Source organism: Malania oleifera, chromosome 5, assembly GCF_029873635.1.
Source record: "Malania oleifera isolate guangnan ecotype guangnan chromosome 5, ASM2987363v1, whole genome shotgun sequence".
Lineage (NCBI taxonomy): Eukaryota > Viridiplantae > Streptophyta > Magnoliopsida > Santalales > Ximeniaceae > Malania > Malania oleifera.
The window spans coordinates 30,346,021-30,364,991 of NC_080421.1; the positions used below are offsets into that span (position 1 = coordinate 30,346,021).

The window sequence follows — 18,971 nt, forward strand, 5'->3', positions numbered from 1 at the left end:
ACATAATTATATCTATCATGTTAATATTTTCATACATCTTTGCATAACATATCATATAAAATTTACGGCCCTTACGCCGGTATTTTGTATTTTATAAATCACGGCCCGTATGTCGGTATTGCATATCATAAAACCTTCGGCCTGTACGCCGGTATTTCATATAAAACCCTCAGCCCATACGCCGACATATCATATAAAAATCTAGGCCCATACACCAATATATCATAGAAAATCCTTGGCCTAGACGCCGATATATCATATAAAATCCTCAGTTTGAAAAATCTCTGTATCATTTTAACATTTTCCTCGAAGTAGTAAAAACATACTTACTTTGTAAACACAAAATTTCATCATCATAATTTCCATGGTAAATATTACTCATGCCACACAGAAGAGGTATTAAACATATTTCTGATCAACAACATTTTTTCCAACATAATTCTACAATATACGTATTTATCTGAAACTAATGTTGTAAAATAATAAATACATTTTCATAAAATCCTGACTTAATTTATCCCCCTTACCTAATTTCTGAAAAGCCCCTACAAAGTCTAGTCTTACACCTGCAGGGTTCCTCGTTCAACACCCTGAAAACAACATCTCCCTGAACAAAACTTCAGTATTTCTTCGACTACTACATTTTCTACGACTGGAGGAAAGCCAAATACTAAATAAAAAGCCTTGCCTTGAATTTGGGATGGAGTCCAAGTTAGCCCCACCAACAATTCACTTCAGCAGACTTGAAGAGAACTTTCCCAAGAGTGTCGTGGCGGCTTCGGATCGTTGATCCGGCGAAGAATGGACCTAGAATCTTAGAGAGAAGGGAGAGGGGATGAACAGGATAGAGAGAGGGAAATTCTACGTAAAAATTCTGCGCTGAAAACCAAGTTTGAGTTATTTATACACCTGCACTCGTCGACAAGCCACATCACTTCATCGACGAGGCCACGAAAAAAGTTCGTCGACGAATGTTTATTCCTCGTTGACAAAATTCAAAGCTGAAAATAGTCTCTCGGAAACTTCTCATCGACGAGACACATGTCTCCGTCGATGATCCCAATAAGCCACTTCGTTGACGAACGCTTCGCGTTCATCGATGAGGACCTGCTGTGACCCCCTTTACAATTTCCCTTTTCTCCCTCTTTTATTATTTAAATACCATAATTCTTCGTGTTTCTACAAGCCAGGTGGGTTCGATCGACTGATGTCCTTTCAAAGATTATTTTAGGTTATGATTTTTATTAGAATTCACCCCTATTACTGATGTTATAACTTTTAAGTTATAGGGGATTTTTCATGAAGTATTTATGGGGACCTAAAGTCAATCTATGGTCATTGAGCTTATTAACCCTATCATGTATGCGATGCATTAATTATTAAAGACCATATTACAGACCCAAATGAATTAAACAACAAATACAAATGAAAATATTTAGTCTTTATTTCCTTTACTTCTCCAAACGCCACCATATGATGTGAGCATTGAGTTCTTTATGGCCTTGTCTGAATCTTTGCCATTTCGTGCTAAGAATGGTTCTGCACACAAACTCAAGGTACATTTAAGATACAAATATATTTGTCATTATCAAAATGGGATATGACCTATAAGGTCAACAGTAAGGATATTTAGAGGACTACATAAGTGAAGTGTAAGCAAAAGCCTTTTCTTTCACAACTGATAAGAGTTTGCGTAGAGTCTTTTCAATAGTTGTCACCCTCTTCTCCAAGTTGGTTATTTCTGTTAGGACGTTGCTTGGTGTTGTTACCTAGGACTCATCAACTATCTATTTAATCATGTTTATTGACCTTCAAGGTCCAATGCGGGCCATTCTTCACACTTGGGCTTCCCTAACTGATCCTCTTGAATCATAAAATCTTGGCATCTATTAGATCCTATATTCGATGTTTTAATGCTACACATTTTTTGTGGAGTGGCTTGGAGTGTTCATTATGATCAAATTCACATGGTACATTGGGATTATGCCACTTTAAAGATGGATGTGATGTCAAAGGCACTTGAATGATATTGTCTTGGGAACGTAATTGGTGATATAATTCTGTCGGTAGTAGGGAGAGCGTGATGAATTCTCTTCTTTGATTGGGGACTTTGTTAATTGGTGTTGAGTTGCAATTTGGCGTAACAGTTACTGGATTAATAGTGTTCTATGGTGATTAATAAGAATTGTTGAGTTACTAAAGTTGTCACATGAAATATAGGGCTAGGTGCCACAAATTCTACAGGAGGAACATATGATTGAAGAACATCTGGGATTTGAGGATGGAATTCATTATTACCATTATTGTGCATTAACTTTCTCGATCTCATTTTCAAGTATTGACTCCTTCATCGTGTATTGTTGCAATTTGGATGATTATAGAGTTGTATAGTCGCCCAACTTCCAAAATTTTAATCCTATTTTAAATTTCTCATTGATTTGTATGATATTTGCAAAATTATTCATGCTTTGTCCGAACAACCCATCATCGTATATCCCTTCAAGGGTTCCCATGAAGATGTTCACCATTTCCTCACATGAAAGTGGAGGATCAACCTGAGCAACCATTCCTCTCTAATATTGTACATATTCCTTGAATGATTTTGATTCTCTCTTCTCCATGTGTTTGTAAGTCTGTATGATTAGGAGTAATGCCTTCATTAAACTTGTATTATTGAAGGAACTGGTTAGTTAAATCACCTTTATCAAGAGATAAATTGTAGTTTATAATTAATTATTTTTTAGAAACTTTGCTGCTTGATTGAATCTTGAAGAATTGTGAGTTGTTCTTTTTTCCTGCTTACATGTTGATTATATAAAAAAAAATTGCGAGGTTCACAAAACAAGCCCCATGCTTACATACTACTTAAATTTTAAAATAATTTAAAAGTAATTTATGTGTATTGCTTGTGGATGACATGTATATTTGTTCTTACTTGTGTTTTAAGGAACCATAAATATTTGGGTGATTTTAAGTAATTCATTTTGTTGATAATTAAATTTTGGTTTCTTGAATAAGGAAAATAACTATTCTTTCGAAGTAAAAGTAATAGGATTTCCACATTTCAAGGAAGACAATATACTCATTTGATGATATTACAATATTGCACCCACAAATATTTGATGGTATCCTTCTAGTTAGGTTTATTACATGTTTTTAATATCACATTACAAATTAAATAGTTTTGCATAATTTTGACAAAATTTTAGTTTAGTTTTATCACATGTTTTTTAATATCACATTACAAATTAAATGATTTGATTACAAACTTTAATTATTACTCTTATGTTTGCACTATTTTGATGAGTAATATTATTTTATTACTTAATCAACTATAACAATTCAATTATTTGTTATCAATGTGACTTATCATATTTTCGCTAATGTGTTTGCCCCTAAAATATGGTGTGTTTATAGATTCTAGAACCTAGAGATAGATATCAAAACACAAAACAATCTAAAGACACAGAGCACTAATCAAGTGAAAAAAAAAAAAAAATCCATTTTTCTATCATCCTCATAAAAAAAATAAAATTAAGAGGTGTACGAATGTATGAAAGATTTCAGATGATACCAAAACTTTATTTAAGATTCTATTCATTTGGCAACTTTGAAAGTGCTTAATTCGTGGGAAGCCTATTGGACTGTTAGGAGTGCGAAATATGGATTAAAATAACTAAATACAACTTCATTTTATTTTCGTTCAATATAATGTTATTTTAAAGATATATATTTTATGCAATATTCTTTACCATATATGATGTGCTTGATTTGAGTTTTTTTTCCAACTAATTAATTTTTATTTCTGGACAACTCTAATTAAACGTGACATGGATATTCTTTACTATCTTTAAGTTAAAAAAAAAAAGTAGGTATTGACCGACATGTACAATTAATAATTACTTGATCGTCAATATTGCACATACCTCTTTTAGTAGATATTAATCCTAAAATATGAGTTTGTTTGATTTTATATTCACATAGAGTTATATATAATCTCTAAATGAGCGTTTTTGTGCAACTAAGCATTAGGGTTATGTAACAAATTTTTAACTATTAATTTTATATTTTATAAAAATAATTAGGTACCTAGTTATAAAAAAATGGGTTAGACTTAAACTCACAATCTATCAACTCAAAACAATATTTTAGACCAATTAGAGTTAAGTTAGCATTATAACAACTATTAAATTTTGATTATATTAATCCTAATTAAATTTTTTTTATTAAAGTGATTTTAATGATTTACAATTGGAATTTTCTTTTACTAATTATAAAATTAAGGAAATGACAAGAAAAATAGTAAACTTTGTATGAGTTTGCACGTGTACCAAATAGACATAGATGCGAAGCCACTGTGACTATTGAGTCCACTAAGGCTTGTTGTCCGGTTGAGACGTCTCTCGGAGGCAAACTTTCAAAAAGTTTAATGATAATAACACATTAAAAAAATTTAACTCATGACTTAGAAACTCGAAAGTTGAATGTTTGATATGAACATTTACAAATTGCAATTTAAGTAAAATTGTATTGAATTTGAATAAAAAGTATTAAATTTTATTTAAATTTATAAAAATTTAAGTTCGGGTCTTAAGATGTATGCTTAGACATAATTTGAGTAACATTTTGTATCTTAAAATAAATTAAAAATAAAAATCATATCTTATACATAATCATCAGAACATCTAGATTAATATCAACAATCATAAATGGTTTTTATTACGAAAGATTTTATTTCCAAACACATCACATAATTTGTCACAGAACAAATAATTTGATTGCAACTTAGCAAGAACACATATTGTTTTTACTACACGCATGCATGGAATGAGTGCGCGGGGCCCACTAGCTTAGTGGTTAATATTGTACTGGACCAGCTATTTGTCCTGCGATTCGATTTTTAAAGCAAACGGTGGTTGCCGTTGAAATTCACGTGACGGTTCTATCCCCTGTCATACACTTCGAGATGCGCATCGGAGTGTCACGCGCGGTGGTGGAATAGTCATTTCATTCAGGTACCGGTCGACGACTCGGTCCAGTAAAAATAGAGAGAAATTTTTACTTTTGACTAAATTGAGCGGTGATGCGGGGCCCACCATCACTCCGAAGAGGGAATATGTCATTTCGAGGGATTTCCGGGGGCAGTATGGTCATTGGGGGAGTGAAGCTGCCGACTGTGATCCGTGGAAGTGAGCAGTACGCTTCTGGCCTCCTACTAGGTTCTCGGCCTGGCGGTTCTACGATCTAGCGTCGGCCGCACGTGCGGAAGGTCTCAGCCGCACGTGCGATGCACTTTTCTCTCATTGGCTGAGCTGATGCCCTTTTAATTCCAGCATCTTTTCCCCATTTCCTCTCTCTCTCTCTCTCTCTGAAGCGAGGGGTTCTGTTGTTTTCTCGGGACAGCTCGACCTGCATTTTCTCACCCCCGATCGTATCCAGGTATCTGTTTTGAATTCTTCGTTTATTCTGGGGGATTTATCTCTTCTGTAGAAATATGTTGTTTGTTTCCCTAGAAAATCAGTTGAATTTATGCACTTTCGTAAATATGTTACTTTTTTTGAGGGGCCGGAGGTGGGGGAGTTTATGCAAAATTAGATCATTGTTAAAGTGTCGGATTGAATTGAGTACTTCAGAGAGTGGTAATTTGAGTGAAATTAGTGTGGGCTTTTTCGAGTTTAGTGTAATTTAAATAATTTCTTCGGTCACTGAGCGGTGATACTGTGAATTGAACTGATTATAATGGAGGAGATAGGTTTTTTTTTTTTTTTTGTATGTTTCAACACGCATATAATTTTCTGTAATTGTGAGGTATAGGGGAGGAGAGCTTATTGATTCAGGCAGTGAAACCTTGTCCTAAAGTAGCTGGTGATTTTCTTGTATCGTGTTTTATTGTTTAGTTGTTTACTTACTATTTGGCTCTGCAGTGGATTGTTCTTCCTTGTGGCTGCTGCCTGATGGTGTTATCAACTGTTTTAGTATTATGGAAGCATTCTAGAGCTTGGTACAGCGGATGATTTGTGTCAGCCTTGTTATGCTTGAGTCGTGTGCTGTAATGGGCATCATTCTAATGAAACGTCAATGGCTCTTGCTTGTGTTTGTTCTGCTGCTTTTTTGCATTCTCATCAACAAAAGCGGAGCTATAAGTCCTGATGGTATCCTTATAAATAAGTGCTTATCTTTTCTGGGTTATTGTTCTTTCCACAGCTCTTATCTTTATGTGTTGAGACTAGATAAACTTGCTGCAGATGTTGATCGAACTTTACCATGAACTTTTTGAACTTGGTTAGAAGTTACTGTTTAACTAGTTCCAGCCTCTTATTTCAGAGCTCAAATTTTTCATCTATTTTTATAATAGTGGATTAATTTGTTATACTATGAGATATTCACTGTTTCCATGTAATAAACAGTTTCGAATAACTGTGAGAATTTGATTAGGCTGACCATCCATTGAGTTTCTTTAGTGGGAGACCTTTAGCTGTGATTCCAAACTAATCATTTCCACATTATATTTGAAGCAAGAAAGTTGTGCATGCCCTAGAATGTCCACTCACCTCTTCTAGTTCTTCCGCTCTCCCCTCTCCCCCTCCTAGAAAAAAATGCTTGCACCTACAAACACACATGTTGATAACACTAGGATTCTAATCCTTGCTTTTGCGACATTGTAGGTGAGGCTCTCCTAAATTTTAGGATGTCAATTGTTAGCTCAGATGGTATCCTTCTTCAATGGAGACCAGAGGATGCTGATCCATGCATTTGGAAAGGAGTGAAATGTGATCCCAAGACAAAGAGAGTTACAGATTTGTGAGTTCTTAAAATGACCTCAAGATGTGTGATGTCTACTTTTATATTGAAATTTAGTCCGTTTGCTTTCATACCTTATTATTGAACAAAAATGCTTTTCCTTTTATTAGCTATGACTGATAGTTTTCTTTTAGGAAGTTATGTCAGATCTCTTCAATCGTGTGTTTCTGGAATGAAGTGTTCAGATCTCTTTACTTGTGCCTTTTTGGGCTGAAGTGTTCTCATTCTAGAATGATGATGTTTTAGAATAACAGTCGGAGGAAAATACAAATTTGTAAATATTTTGATTGTTGTAGTTAATAAAATACTGAATTACTAGAATCTTGAATAATCAGCGGAAGAGTTATACACTGAATGCTCCACTTTTTTTTTTTTTTTCATTCTAGAATGATGATGTTCTAGAGTAACATTTGGAGGAAAATACCTAATTTGTGAATATTTTAATTGTTGCAGTTAATAAAATACTGAATTACTGGAATCTTGAATAAGCAGCTGAAGAGTTATACACCGAGTGCTCCCCAATTATGTTTTTCTCTTAATGCCAAAATACCCCATCCACATTGGTTTAGCAAAAGTAACTGAATACCTGTATTTATTCTTAATATTTAATATTAAATATCTAGAAAGGAAAAGATTTTCAAGTGTATAAGACATGTATAACATCTAGGCACAAAGCTAAATTATTTTTCAAAGTCCCAATCTCCATTATAAAATTGGTTGGGGAAGTCCAGGAACAACTTCAAATTAGAAGTCTATATTGCGCACATCTATAGATATTATCTTCTACTTAATGTGAACAATGCCAAATAATTAATTCATTCCTATATCTATTCCCTTTCATTTGCTTCAACTTATCACAAATTTGCTGAAGAATATTCTCCATGACTCAATTCCCCTAACTTGTCCATGATTAGACATAGGGTAGAATATAATTTTGGTTGCATATCATGAAATTATGAGCCGCCATGGGGTGAGTGTAAATTTTCTTTTTGGTTTTGAAGATATGCATTGCACTGTTAAATGTGAAGGGGGCCATGTGTGTGCTATTGATTTAGAATTTTATTCTAATACCTATAGGTGAATTATCATATTGAAAATAGTTCAGTTGTATGATAGCTATGGTTTGTGAGGCCTCATTGGGAGTATCTTTTTGAAAATATTTTGTGACACTTTTCTTCTCCACTTTACATAATACAGAAAAAAAAGAAGAGGATTCATATGGCCACCTAATGTGAATTAAGGCTCAGTTATTGTTGCTGCTTTTTCCACTTGGTTTTCCCCTCCATTATGGGAAGTGGAAGAGAGTGATGAACTTCAAGTGGCAATATCACAGTTTTTAACTGATTGCTGTGTTTTGTTGAGAGTGATTATCTATTCTTCCTTTTCAACATATACTGGAGGGATTTATGCCATGCTACTGGGGGTTGCCCTCGTTGAGTCACCACATGATCTAAAACCTGAGCTTGTTAGATTGTGGGGCAAGCTAGGAAACACCGATGCTTCTGGAAGCATGAAGTGTTTATGTCGGACACGTGTTAGATACCAATACCTGCCCAACACTCCTCGACATGCATCCAACATGTGTCAAATTAATTAATTTATTTTTATTTTTATTTTTGTACACAGATGAGACACTTATTAACACTTCTTGATGCAGTGAGGACACCTTTGGGACCCTTCTTGCATGGAAACACTTTCGTGTTGTTGCCCCTTTTAATTCTGTTAACAAAGGAAGAAAGAAATTATCTAGCATTTTATAGACAGTCAAGTGAAATTCAATCCATGGAATAAGCACCATTGTGGTAAAGGTCATAATTTCAGAGGCATCATTCTAAGTATTTCAGATCCCATTGATAACAAGTGGACCATATAAATCCATCATATTAATGAATATTGGTTCAACAACAACCAAAAAAAAAAAAAAACAACTCAAGGGCATGGCTGATGGTGGGCAATGGGCATGGCTTGTCAAAAAATAATAAAAAAAGAATAGATTAATAGAGAGTGGCAAACTAGTGATGGCTTCAAAGAGAGGGGAATGCTAGAGGTTTGCCAATGCTCAACAAGGTTCGCATAGTGGTGCTAAGGGTCCAAAGTTCAACCACTCCAAAAAGAATGGTTGAAATTTCCTTGTAGAGTATCATCAGACCTCTAGAATGCAGCCTCTCTTTTTAAAGCCATTGCTTAATATCTCCACACAATTCTTTATTTCACTTCTTCAGTTTCATCTTCATTTCCCTCACTTTAGAAGCCACTATGTAACTAGCATTACCTTCAACCTCATTTTATACCAGGATAACACCATTGCTCAACTAAATCTTTGAAGCCTTCAACTTCTATGCACATATTTTTTGAGCTGAGACGGTGTTAGGCCTCTCCTTAAACTGCTGCATCTTACAAGATAGGGTTTTATCGACACTGGTCTTGGGAGAAGTTTTTGCATTTTGCAGTGTTGCGAGAAGTGTTCCTCCCAATAAATGGAGACCAAGAACCAATTAGTTCTGGGCGAGATGGGTTCGTCCCTGAGATCAGACCAAGTAAACAGCACTTGAGACAGAGGAAAGTGCAGTAGGGAAGCTAAATTAAGGAAGCTCCTGAAAAATCATTTGTCTCACCCATATCCCTCCTTTCTCATTTCCTGTCATCAGTGGTAATTGGTAAAGCAATGCACTAAAGTGTCACCCAGGCACCTAAGGGCGATTCTGTTGTTCCTGATCTGTGTGTAACTCGTCCAAAAGTTGACTTGGTCCCTCTGTCTTTGAAGAGACACTGAAATACTTCATTCTGCCCCTTGAACAGACATGAAATGAAGCAATTACCCACAAAGGAGTCCTGCAAATCTGCTACAGCACACTATTCACACTCCTCCCAATTTGCAATTGGCTTGTAAGAAATGGAATTTGCAGTAACTCCCCAGAAGCTTCCAATGCTGTTGCATAAATCCAGCTCAATTTGGTTTCGTGAGTGCAAATAACATCAGCTTTCAGAGGCTTTGGGAGGCATATGGATGCAAAACGGTTGTGGTTTTGTGGGCCTATGCAATGTTCAAGGGTATACAGTTGAGGAGAGGATGCTTGTATTTTTTTGTGGTTGCTCTGTGCCTTAAACTTGCCTTGGGACAGAACTGTTTTCCTTCTTCGCCTGTGGGCTTAGTCATCTGGTTGCTTTGATGAGATTTGCTTTTCAGATTTTCTGTGGGATTGGATGGCTTTATTAGCTCAAGTTTCTTTATTATTTTTTTTTTTAAATTTAATTTTTCTTTGTCCATCTTATAGTTGTTTTTTTCTTCTTCCCTTAGGAGGATGCCTTATCCTCTTTGTATTCTTATTATCTTTCTCTCCTCTTAATAAATTTCCTTTTTCTATCAAGATGGGGAAAAAACGTTATCTGCCTTCCAGTTTCTTAGAAAATTTTAAATCAGTGACTTCTTCTTAAAGTCATTAATCCCCCTTACGTTCCAAGACGCTATTTTGTTCATCATGAAGACACTGCAGTTGTTCCCTTTGTCCTTTGCCGCTCCAATTCATGTGATTTCTACATAATTCTATCACAGTTTATAGAAACTTCCAATCTTTAAGCTCCCCTTCTTCTGTTGCTGCTCTATAGTTTTTTCTAATAGTTCTCCTTTCTTCTCTTCTCCTTTTATTTTTTTAACAACCTTGAAAAATTTGAACGCCCTTTCTTCAAATCACTCAAATGACACTCCTGGGACTTTGGTAACAGTCCTTGCCTTTTGAAGACCCCGCCTGAAAACCTGTTCTACAAAGCTGCATTCCCCATAGATTAGAGAAATTGACGAGGAATTTCTTGTGGTTGGGAGTAGGTGAGCGGTAGAGACCATCTCGTAGGATGGGTGATTGTGAGTAGTTCTGAAAGGAAGAGGTTTGGGTCTTGAGTTATTTGGTGTCTAAAAAAATTTCCTTGGTAGAGAAGTGATTTTGGAAATTGTCATTGGGAACCTAATTCTCTTTGGCATAAGGTACTTGTAGTAGTTTGGACTTCTACAAAATGGATTGGATGCTAAGTTTAGAGTTTATTTTACTTGAGTCCTTAGAATTTTGTTTTGGATAGCAGAAGAAGTTCATTAATAGATTAGGAATACACAGAAAGGAGAATAACATGCCTCCCTAGAAAAATCTGGGACAAACCAGAGAGGGAATACAGAAAACAGAACAAGAAAGAAAAAGAAAACAAGCAAAAAACTCCTGGCTTACAATATCAAGCCAACAAACAACACCAATCATGTTGAATATCTGAGAAGCTCACTTCTTTAAAGTTCCCGTAGCCAACACACCAAAGTGATGCCCTTTAAGGAATCTTCTACGAAACCAGTAAGAAATTCAACTTCTTCTCCCGAAAAAATACGCATATTACTTTCCAACCATAGCCACCAGATCACTGCAAGCGCATTTCCATAATGCTTCTTGTTCTTTCTCCATCCAACAAAATGAACAAAGAAACTTCCAGAGAATCCTCCACCATCTCTCGACAAACCCATCTCTCTCCCAAATTCCCAATAAATCAAGTGACTTACTCCTCTCTCTAGGAAAAACCTTACTGCAGAAATAGATGGGACGCTGATTCTGAACTATAATAACAAAGCACACAAACATTTGGAGAGAGTGCATTAGAAACTTGTGTATCAGATTTATCATTCTTTATTCTAATTTTTGATATAGAGTTGGCAATGGGGGAGAATATATTTTTGGGAGGATCATTGAACATTGTAGGCTCCTTTGGCCCTTCCGTACTCTCATTTTTTTGTTTATCTACTCTTCATGGAACTCTTATTTTTCTTGCTTTCCTTCTCTTGCATGAGAGTGGGCGTACTTGGGTATTTTTGTTTGTCTGGAAATTTAACTGATGAGCTTGCCTTCTGATTAAGGTTCTTGATTCTTTTTTTCATTTCCAGTTGGGGACTGGGGAGTGATAAAGGAGTTAGGAGTTTAGATTCTTCTTGGGAATAATCTTGCAAGTTTTTCTTTACTCATTTGATTCATGATCCTAATGTCATTCTTTTTGGTCTTTATTCTCTATTTTGGACATCTAAAGTTCCTTGAATGATAAAGGGTTTTACTTGGATTGTGAACCTTGGGGAAATTAATACTAATGACTTGCTGTAGAAGCGAAGACCTAATAAGGTCTTGTTGCCTGGTGTTTGTGTCCTTTGCTTTGCGGATGGGGAGGCATGGTCACGTTTGTTTTTACATATTCCCTTCACTTGGGTTCTTTGGGATAATTTGTTGGTATTTTTGGTGAGAACTGTGTTTGCCCATCTTCTTTGGAGGTTTTTTGCTCTATTATCTTTTGGGGTTTGGTAAAAGGAAGGAGTGGAAAGCATTTTGGTGGTGCACAGTTTGGCTATCATTTGGCGTATTTGGTTTGAGAGAAATGCCAGAATTTTTAAGGGTGTGGCCACTTCTCAAAACTTGCCAACAGAGTGGTGTTTCTTGTGTTGTTTGGTGTTCGGTGTTTCTTTCAGCATCTCTAGAAATGACTTAAAAGTGGGATTGGGCTGCTCTGCTTCATTAGAGTTGTCTTGTTAATTATTATTTTTTTTCTCTTGCTGTTTTCATTTTGTAATGGGAGGACATCTTGTTCTTCTTGTTTTTATTTTCCTCTGTTAGTTGTACTCCTGTTTTCTTTCTCTAAAACAGTTCTTTGTTTGTCGAAGAAAAAGGAAAGCCTGGACAGGGTTGCCTGCTGGTATCACCTCCAATGGTTTGTATTCAACCACATTGAGCTTGGGCTCTATTGCTCTGGGAATGGTAGAAAAACAATTTCCTTCTGCTGCCAAATCTTCCCCTGACTTGTCTCATTTCCTACCTAGTAGAGCCGACCACTCCTTCCATATGCTTGATGGAGACGCATCCTCCGACTCCCAAGCCTACCTCCTGAGCATTGGTTTCACTCCAGTATTCATGTCTCCCATATTTTCCTAATCCACGAGTGACTCGTTTGTTGAATGCTTAACAGAGCTTGTGCCTGCCTCTAAGCTAAAATTCCCAAATCCTGGGCCTGCCTCTATATTGAAAAGCTCAAAACCTGGATCGAACGGATGGGCCCGCTTTTGACACATTTCCCTTCTGATTTTTGGGCATAGTCTCAAGTTCCACAAATTCAGCCCAAAAATGTTCTGAGATTCTTCAGGCTTTGAACTTTGAAGCTCAAATCCGAGAAGAAGTTACATCATCTACCTTTAACTTTGCTTCAGGAGCTCTTCCTCACGTGAGAAGCATGTTTTGTCTGTCTCCATTTTTCTCTGAGCTACAACCTTTGATGTGAAAAAAGTCCCTGCCCTTGAGATGTCACATCAATGGCAGCAGCTGAAGATTGAGATGTTCTGACCCTTCTTTCAATTTCTTCTCTTCATTTTCTATTGCTGTCATATCCTTCTTTCTTTCCCCAGCATCAATAATTTTTTTCTGCTGACCATTAACACTACCTTCTTCGCACTCAAAAACACCAAAACAGCTTGGTTATGCAGATCTTTTGAGGCCATCAAAGATTCACCTCCATCCTCTGCTACATAACTCTTCAGTAATATCATCATTCCAGATCCCTCGCCATTGTCCTCCATTAAGTCCAGTTATACATTTCCCATTCCTATTGTGCGAGAAAATTAGATCTTTCATTTGAGCCTTCCTGGAACCAAGTCTCAACTGGCATCATGCCAAAGCTCTTCCATTCTAGTAGAATCAGCCATTTGAGCTCTTTCGTCTACAAATACTATGAAATTCTCCTGGTTCTCCCCATCCTCGAGATTCAAAATATATCCTCTCCCTCCCCCTTCCTGTGCTAGGTCTAAGGACTCTCTGGCAGCAAACCTCCTCACATCCCCTATCATCATCACTGTATGACTCAGTCTATTGGAAACCTAGTTTCTTTAAGTATCAATGCCAAATGCATACTTTTGAGAGATGAACGACCTAGAATGAAGCAATCAGGTTTCAGTAACCCTGGTTGAAGCTCTCATCATCACTGTATCACTGAGTCCTTTGGAAACCTAGTTTCTTTAATTATCAATGCCAAATAGAGACTTTTGAGATCAAGAAACCAGAACAAAGGAATTAGGTCTCAGTGATCTTAGTTGAAGCTCAAATTGAAAGGGCATCCACTGGCCACAAGGCTTCCCACTTTGCGAGGGTTGGGGGATGGTTGTCACATTGTGTGCAGCCTTACCCCTGCTTTTGTTCCGAGAGGTTGTTTCCTTGGACTTGAACCCATGATCAACTGGTCACAAAGGAGCAGCCTTATTAAGAATCATTGCTATGTATTTTTGTTCGACCATCTAGAACTCTTCAATGGAGCCAAGTGCATGCATCCCACAACTATGGCTTTTTGAAGGGTTTAGTGGGGAGAGTGAGAGTTAGAGAGTGGAGGAGAGTTGGAAAGTTGGTAGAACAACAAATCACTTTGGATTTTCAGTTTGCAGTTGAGAGTGAGCGAGCAAGTGAGAAAGAAAATGGGATTTACCAGAGGAGGTGGGAAAGTGTTGCTTGGAAGCTGTTTATATTTCACTTGTAAAAGGTTCTCTCATCCTTTCTTGTTCTTTTGAAATCTATAATTCTTTGTACTCTTTATGATGAAGTATGAACACTTCAACCTTGTGGCTGCATTCTTCGAATCGTATTTCCTTGCTCCTCCTCTCTTCTTTGGACGAACAAATGTTCTGTTTTAGAAAGACTAGTCAAATGTTATATACTTATTTTCCTTTAAACTTTTCTCCATCTCACGATTACAGTAAATTTCAAGCACATATAATATATTGCATGGAATAATTTGATGTGTGACATTGAAAATGTGAATTTGACACGTGATGTTGTATATAGTTTGGGACGTTCGACAACTTTGTATGGAGGTAAAGATGTTCAAAACTTTTATTCTAATCACAATCTTTGTCTCTTATATGCCAGGATTCTTCCCCATCACAAATTGAGTGGACCTATAGCACCTGATATTGGGAAGCTAGAGCACTTGAAACATTTGTATGTATTTTCATGGTCTTTCCTGATTTATTCTTGGTTCATCTGTGTTTTCTTTGGGTAGACCGCAGCTGCTGTGACTTATGCCATAAAAAATGTATGATGTGTTGCAGAGCTCTTCATAGCAACAACTTCTATGGCACTATTCCTCCAGAGTTGGGAAATTGCACAGAATTGCAAGCTTTGTGAGTACTACTTGTGGTTGTAACAACTAATCAGTTCATGCATGTTTTCATTACTAAATATCATGTTCCATTTTTCCAGAAGAATAAGATACTAGATTTTCAATTAGCAGTAATGAGAGTTATATTTCGAAGTAATATGATAAACTCACCACAATTTTTGGTCTCCTTGGACTGTGTTGCAGTAAGTAACTTTTCTCTTTTTAAAAATATCTTGTGATTCCTGTTGATAAAATTCTACATGAGCTGAGTTGGCTTTCCTCAAAATGCCTTGTAACTCTCAGTAAACGTGCAAGTTGGTGCCCAGCATGGCTTGGGCTGGGTGAATACCTTGTCACAGTAGCACTGATGCTGTGCGTTTGATGTTATGCTATCTGCCCATGAAAATAATGGTGGGAGCTGAAATAAGTGGTGTTAGACTACCACTTTTACCTAAAAGCTCAAGCTGTTAGGTTGTGGGCCAACAATGTAAATCAGCTTTAACACTCCCCTACACATGTTGCCTGACAGCACATGGAGAGATAAACACACGGTAAATAGCATCCATGATAGGGAATACAGTAACTTTTTTTTTTTTTTAAATACCACACAGTAAATGCAGGCAACAAGACTAGAACCCAGGACGTCTTGGTAACTAGCTCTGATACCATGTTAGATTACCACTTTTCCTAAAAGTTTAAGCTGTTATGTTCTGGGCCATCAATGTATATCAAGCTTTAACAAGTGGAAATGAGGGAATGGGAGAATATTTGAAGAGAAAGAGATATTAGTAGGATCCACGAGGATCTCCTGTCCAGGGAGATGCCAATGAGATTGTTGAACAGGCTAGTTACATAAGCTAGCTGCCTGACAGTTACTAAAAAGATTGGGCAGCGGCAAACCCCTAAAAAGCCCCTTAGATGGGCCAAAGAGAGACCAAGAAAACTGCTCTACCTGCAATGGACCCTGGGAGGTTATGGATCATTGAAGGTTCTTGCAGTCCTTGTGATCCATAGGGTCTACAAAATAGCAAATACTGCACTACACCACAGCACTTCTCTCTTCTTGCTCTTTCCAAAAGCCCAATATCTCATGAGCAACAAAAAGTCGCCCATGGCCTGAGGTGGCACCCTGGCTTCATCAAAACAAGAAAAAGGGTACAGATGGGTAACAGCCGTGCAATGTAGGAAGAGGTGAGCACTCCTTCGATTGGACTCACAGCACATCACAGACATGTTAGGATTGAGAGGATGTTTTCTAATGACTAATCTTTAAAATAAGATTGTGAATATTGGTTTTAACAGTTTACAAAACCTTTTTTCTTTTTAATCTGCTTTGATCTCTTGTGCTCTCCTAGGTTGTAGTTCGTTTCTTATCTTTCTTTATACATTTCTTTTGCAATTAAAGAAAAAAAGAAGGCAGTTCACAAAGCCTTCCCAAATTGCTTGTTTTCAGGTCGATGTAGTTAAATTGGCATTGGGCTGGTACCTCTTTACATTAGAGTTTGCGATTTCTTTTCCCAATTTTCATTACTGTATAGAAGGAATATAGAAAGTGATTTGGATGATCGAACAGTAAAAAAACAAAAGTAAATAATGTTAAACTAGATATACATTGTTGGTCCACAACCTAAAAGCTTAGTGGTAATCTAACATGGTATCAGAGCAGGTAACTAGGGTGTCCTGGGTTCTAGTCGCCTTGCCTGTGTTTATTGTTTGGTGTGTAAAATTTTATTGTATTCCCTATAATGAATGTTATTTATCGTGTGTTTATCACTGCACGTACTATTGGGCTGCACGTTTGGGGGAGTGTTAAAACTTGATATACATTGTTGGACGACACCTAAAAGCTTAAGCTTTTAGTTAAAGTGGTAAGCTAGCAAATTATTTTCTGAGGTTTCTGAGTTCTCAGTGTCCATATCTGAATCACATTCCAAAACTGTACACAATAATCCTTTTTTTTTTTTTCCACTCTTCATATGTTGGGAAAATCTTTGTATGCTTAAGTAGATACCTTTTTTTTTTTTTAAATTCTTTTGATGAGAAAGAATATTAAATATTTAGAGATGAACTGCCCTTATGAAATTTAGCCAGTCTATGGATTGATCAGGACTGGGAAGTGGTTAAATGAACCCACTCAATTTTTATCAGCTTTAAACATGCCAGACTTATTGGTTGACCTAAATAGTTCTAGCTAACCCAAGGAGGTGCCAGCCCAAGGACAAATCACTCACAGCTCAAACAATCAAAAAGATCTGAAAAATAAGAGAGCTTCCCCCTCTTTTGAATGCTCTTCTGTTTCTCTCCATCAGAGTCCAAAAAATAGTGAGGGAAATTTAATCCCCCCCTCCCTTCCTTTTTTCCCCACTTTTCTTTGCTAACTTTAATTACTTACCAAGCCCATGTTTGTGGGATAGATCAGCTCTCACCCATGAAAAATCCATGAAGAGCTGCTCTCATGTCTTGGTCCAAGAATAGTGAAGCAGAGGGTGAGATGTATTCACCATTTGCCTTGCAAAGAAAACATCTGTTCACCAATATTTTACATCTACATTTGCATATTATTGGTATCGAAGTTCCTGCCCCAGGCTACCTCCAAGTGACAAAGGCTACTTTTGTTGGACCTCCCACTTTCCATATAGCTTTTCGAGGAAAAGGATCTGCATTTTCAGCTTGCCTGGGTTGTAATTCATTGTTGAAAGACTTCCCAGTTAAATCATTGTTGAAAAATTTCACACTGAATTTACCTAACCTTGTTGGATTTCATTTGCACCATTTTACCGGTGGTAGTTTTGGCTTCTCTGGTCTCAGCTAATTTGAAGGCTTTGTTAGGCTGATGTTTTATTTCTTTTCTCTTATATTTATTGTTTTTTCCCTTTTTGTTTTGGTTTTCTGTTTTGTTTCAGGAGGATTGCTATCCTCCTTGTAGATGCTTTTACTTTTAGGGAGATTTTGGTTTCTTTACATGGTGTCAGAACCTGTATGACCAAAAATCTCACTGCCCCCATTTTACTAATTAATTTTTTTTTTAAAAATTATAGCACAAAGTATGGTGGGCCGTGCTTCATCCACCATTCAAGCCCAATTAGCTTTCAAGTGCAGGGGCATGTCGGAGAGATTTAAAACTATTCATGGGGCTCCACCTAGCAAGCTTAAATTTGAATTGGTTCCTTGACACTTTTCTCTCGGAATAAAGTTGATGTTGTTGTTAATGTTTTTTTATTTTTTTATTTTTTAGTTTTTTTAATTCATAAGTTTGTAAGAAAAAGATATCATTCAATTTATCAAGCTCCCAGTCTTGTTGTTGCCTTTGGAAGTTAATGTTCCAGTTTTTGTCATTAGCCAAGCAGTGCAGTTGAAATGAGTGCATTCCTTTCTTTTGCAAACCTGAAGAGTTGAGGGAGTTGAAATTTGACAGGTTGCTCTGAGCCTCTGATGCTAGATGTCACACCAGAGGAGGACCAAATTCCCTTTCTCAACTTAATAGCCATTCATCGCCAGATTTTATCCTACTTTCATCTAATCCATCATCACACCTAAACCATAGCCTTCTTGGCATATTTCGTGATCCACCCGTTCCCCAAAAGCCCATACTTGGAAGCTACAGTCTTTCTCCAAAGGCTGTCCTGTTTAACCATGAAGCTCCATGACCACATAATTGAAAGGGCTTGAGATTTGATGCACAAGATCCCGGGATTTTTAGCTACCTCCCTCTTTTTTTTTTTGTTGATAAGAAAAAAAAAGTTTTGTTGAAAAATAAACAATAATACAAAGTTCGTAGGACAGTAGACTCTCGAGTACTTATCTGAAAGCAATTACAGAATTTCTGCCGTCCAGTCCCATTGGAGATCAGGCAACAAAATTTCCCAGAAAACACCTAAAGAATCCCCCAAACAAGAAGTGAAAGAAAACTATGCTATCCCAAAGCTAGCATAAAGTAGTAGTTTTAGCATCAAAACTTCTTACATTTCTCTTGGTGTGCAGAGTCCAAAGGGTAGCATAAACCATACGTTTCCATAAGGCCT

General features: G+C 36.8%; 1 protein-coding gene across 1 annotated transcript in view; it reads left to right on the forward strand.

Moving 5' to 3' along the window:
- Positions 1 to 5,242: 5,242 nt before the first annotated feature.
- LOC131155767 (LRR receptor-like serine/threonine-protein kinase FEI 2) overlaps positions 5,243 to 18,971 on the forward strand; it is a 63,615-nt gene continuing 49,886 nt past the window's right edge. The window contains exons 1-5 of the mRNA XM_058109156.1: positions 5,243 to 5,439; positions 5,925 to 6,152; positions 6,666 to 6,801; positions 14,718 to 14,789; positions 14,900 to 14,971. Of these exons, the coding sequence (XP_057965139.1) occupies positions 6,011 to 6,152; positions 6,666 to 6,801; positions 14,718 to 14,789; positions 14,900 to 14,971 (422 nt within the window). The 5' untranslated portion in view covers positions 5,243 to 5,439; positions 5,925 to 6,010. The remainder of the gene's footprint in view (positions 5,440 to 5,924; positions 6,153 to 6,665; positions 6,802 to 14,717; positions 14,790 to 14,899; positions 14,972 to 18,971) is intronic.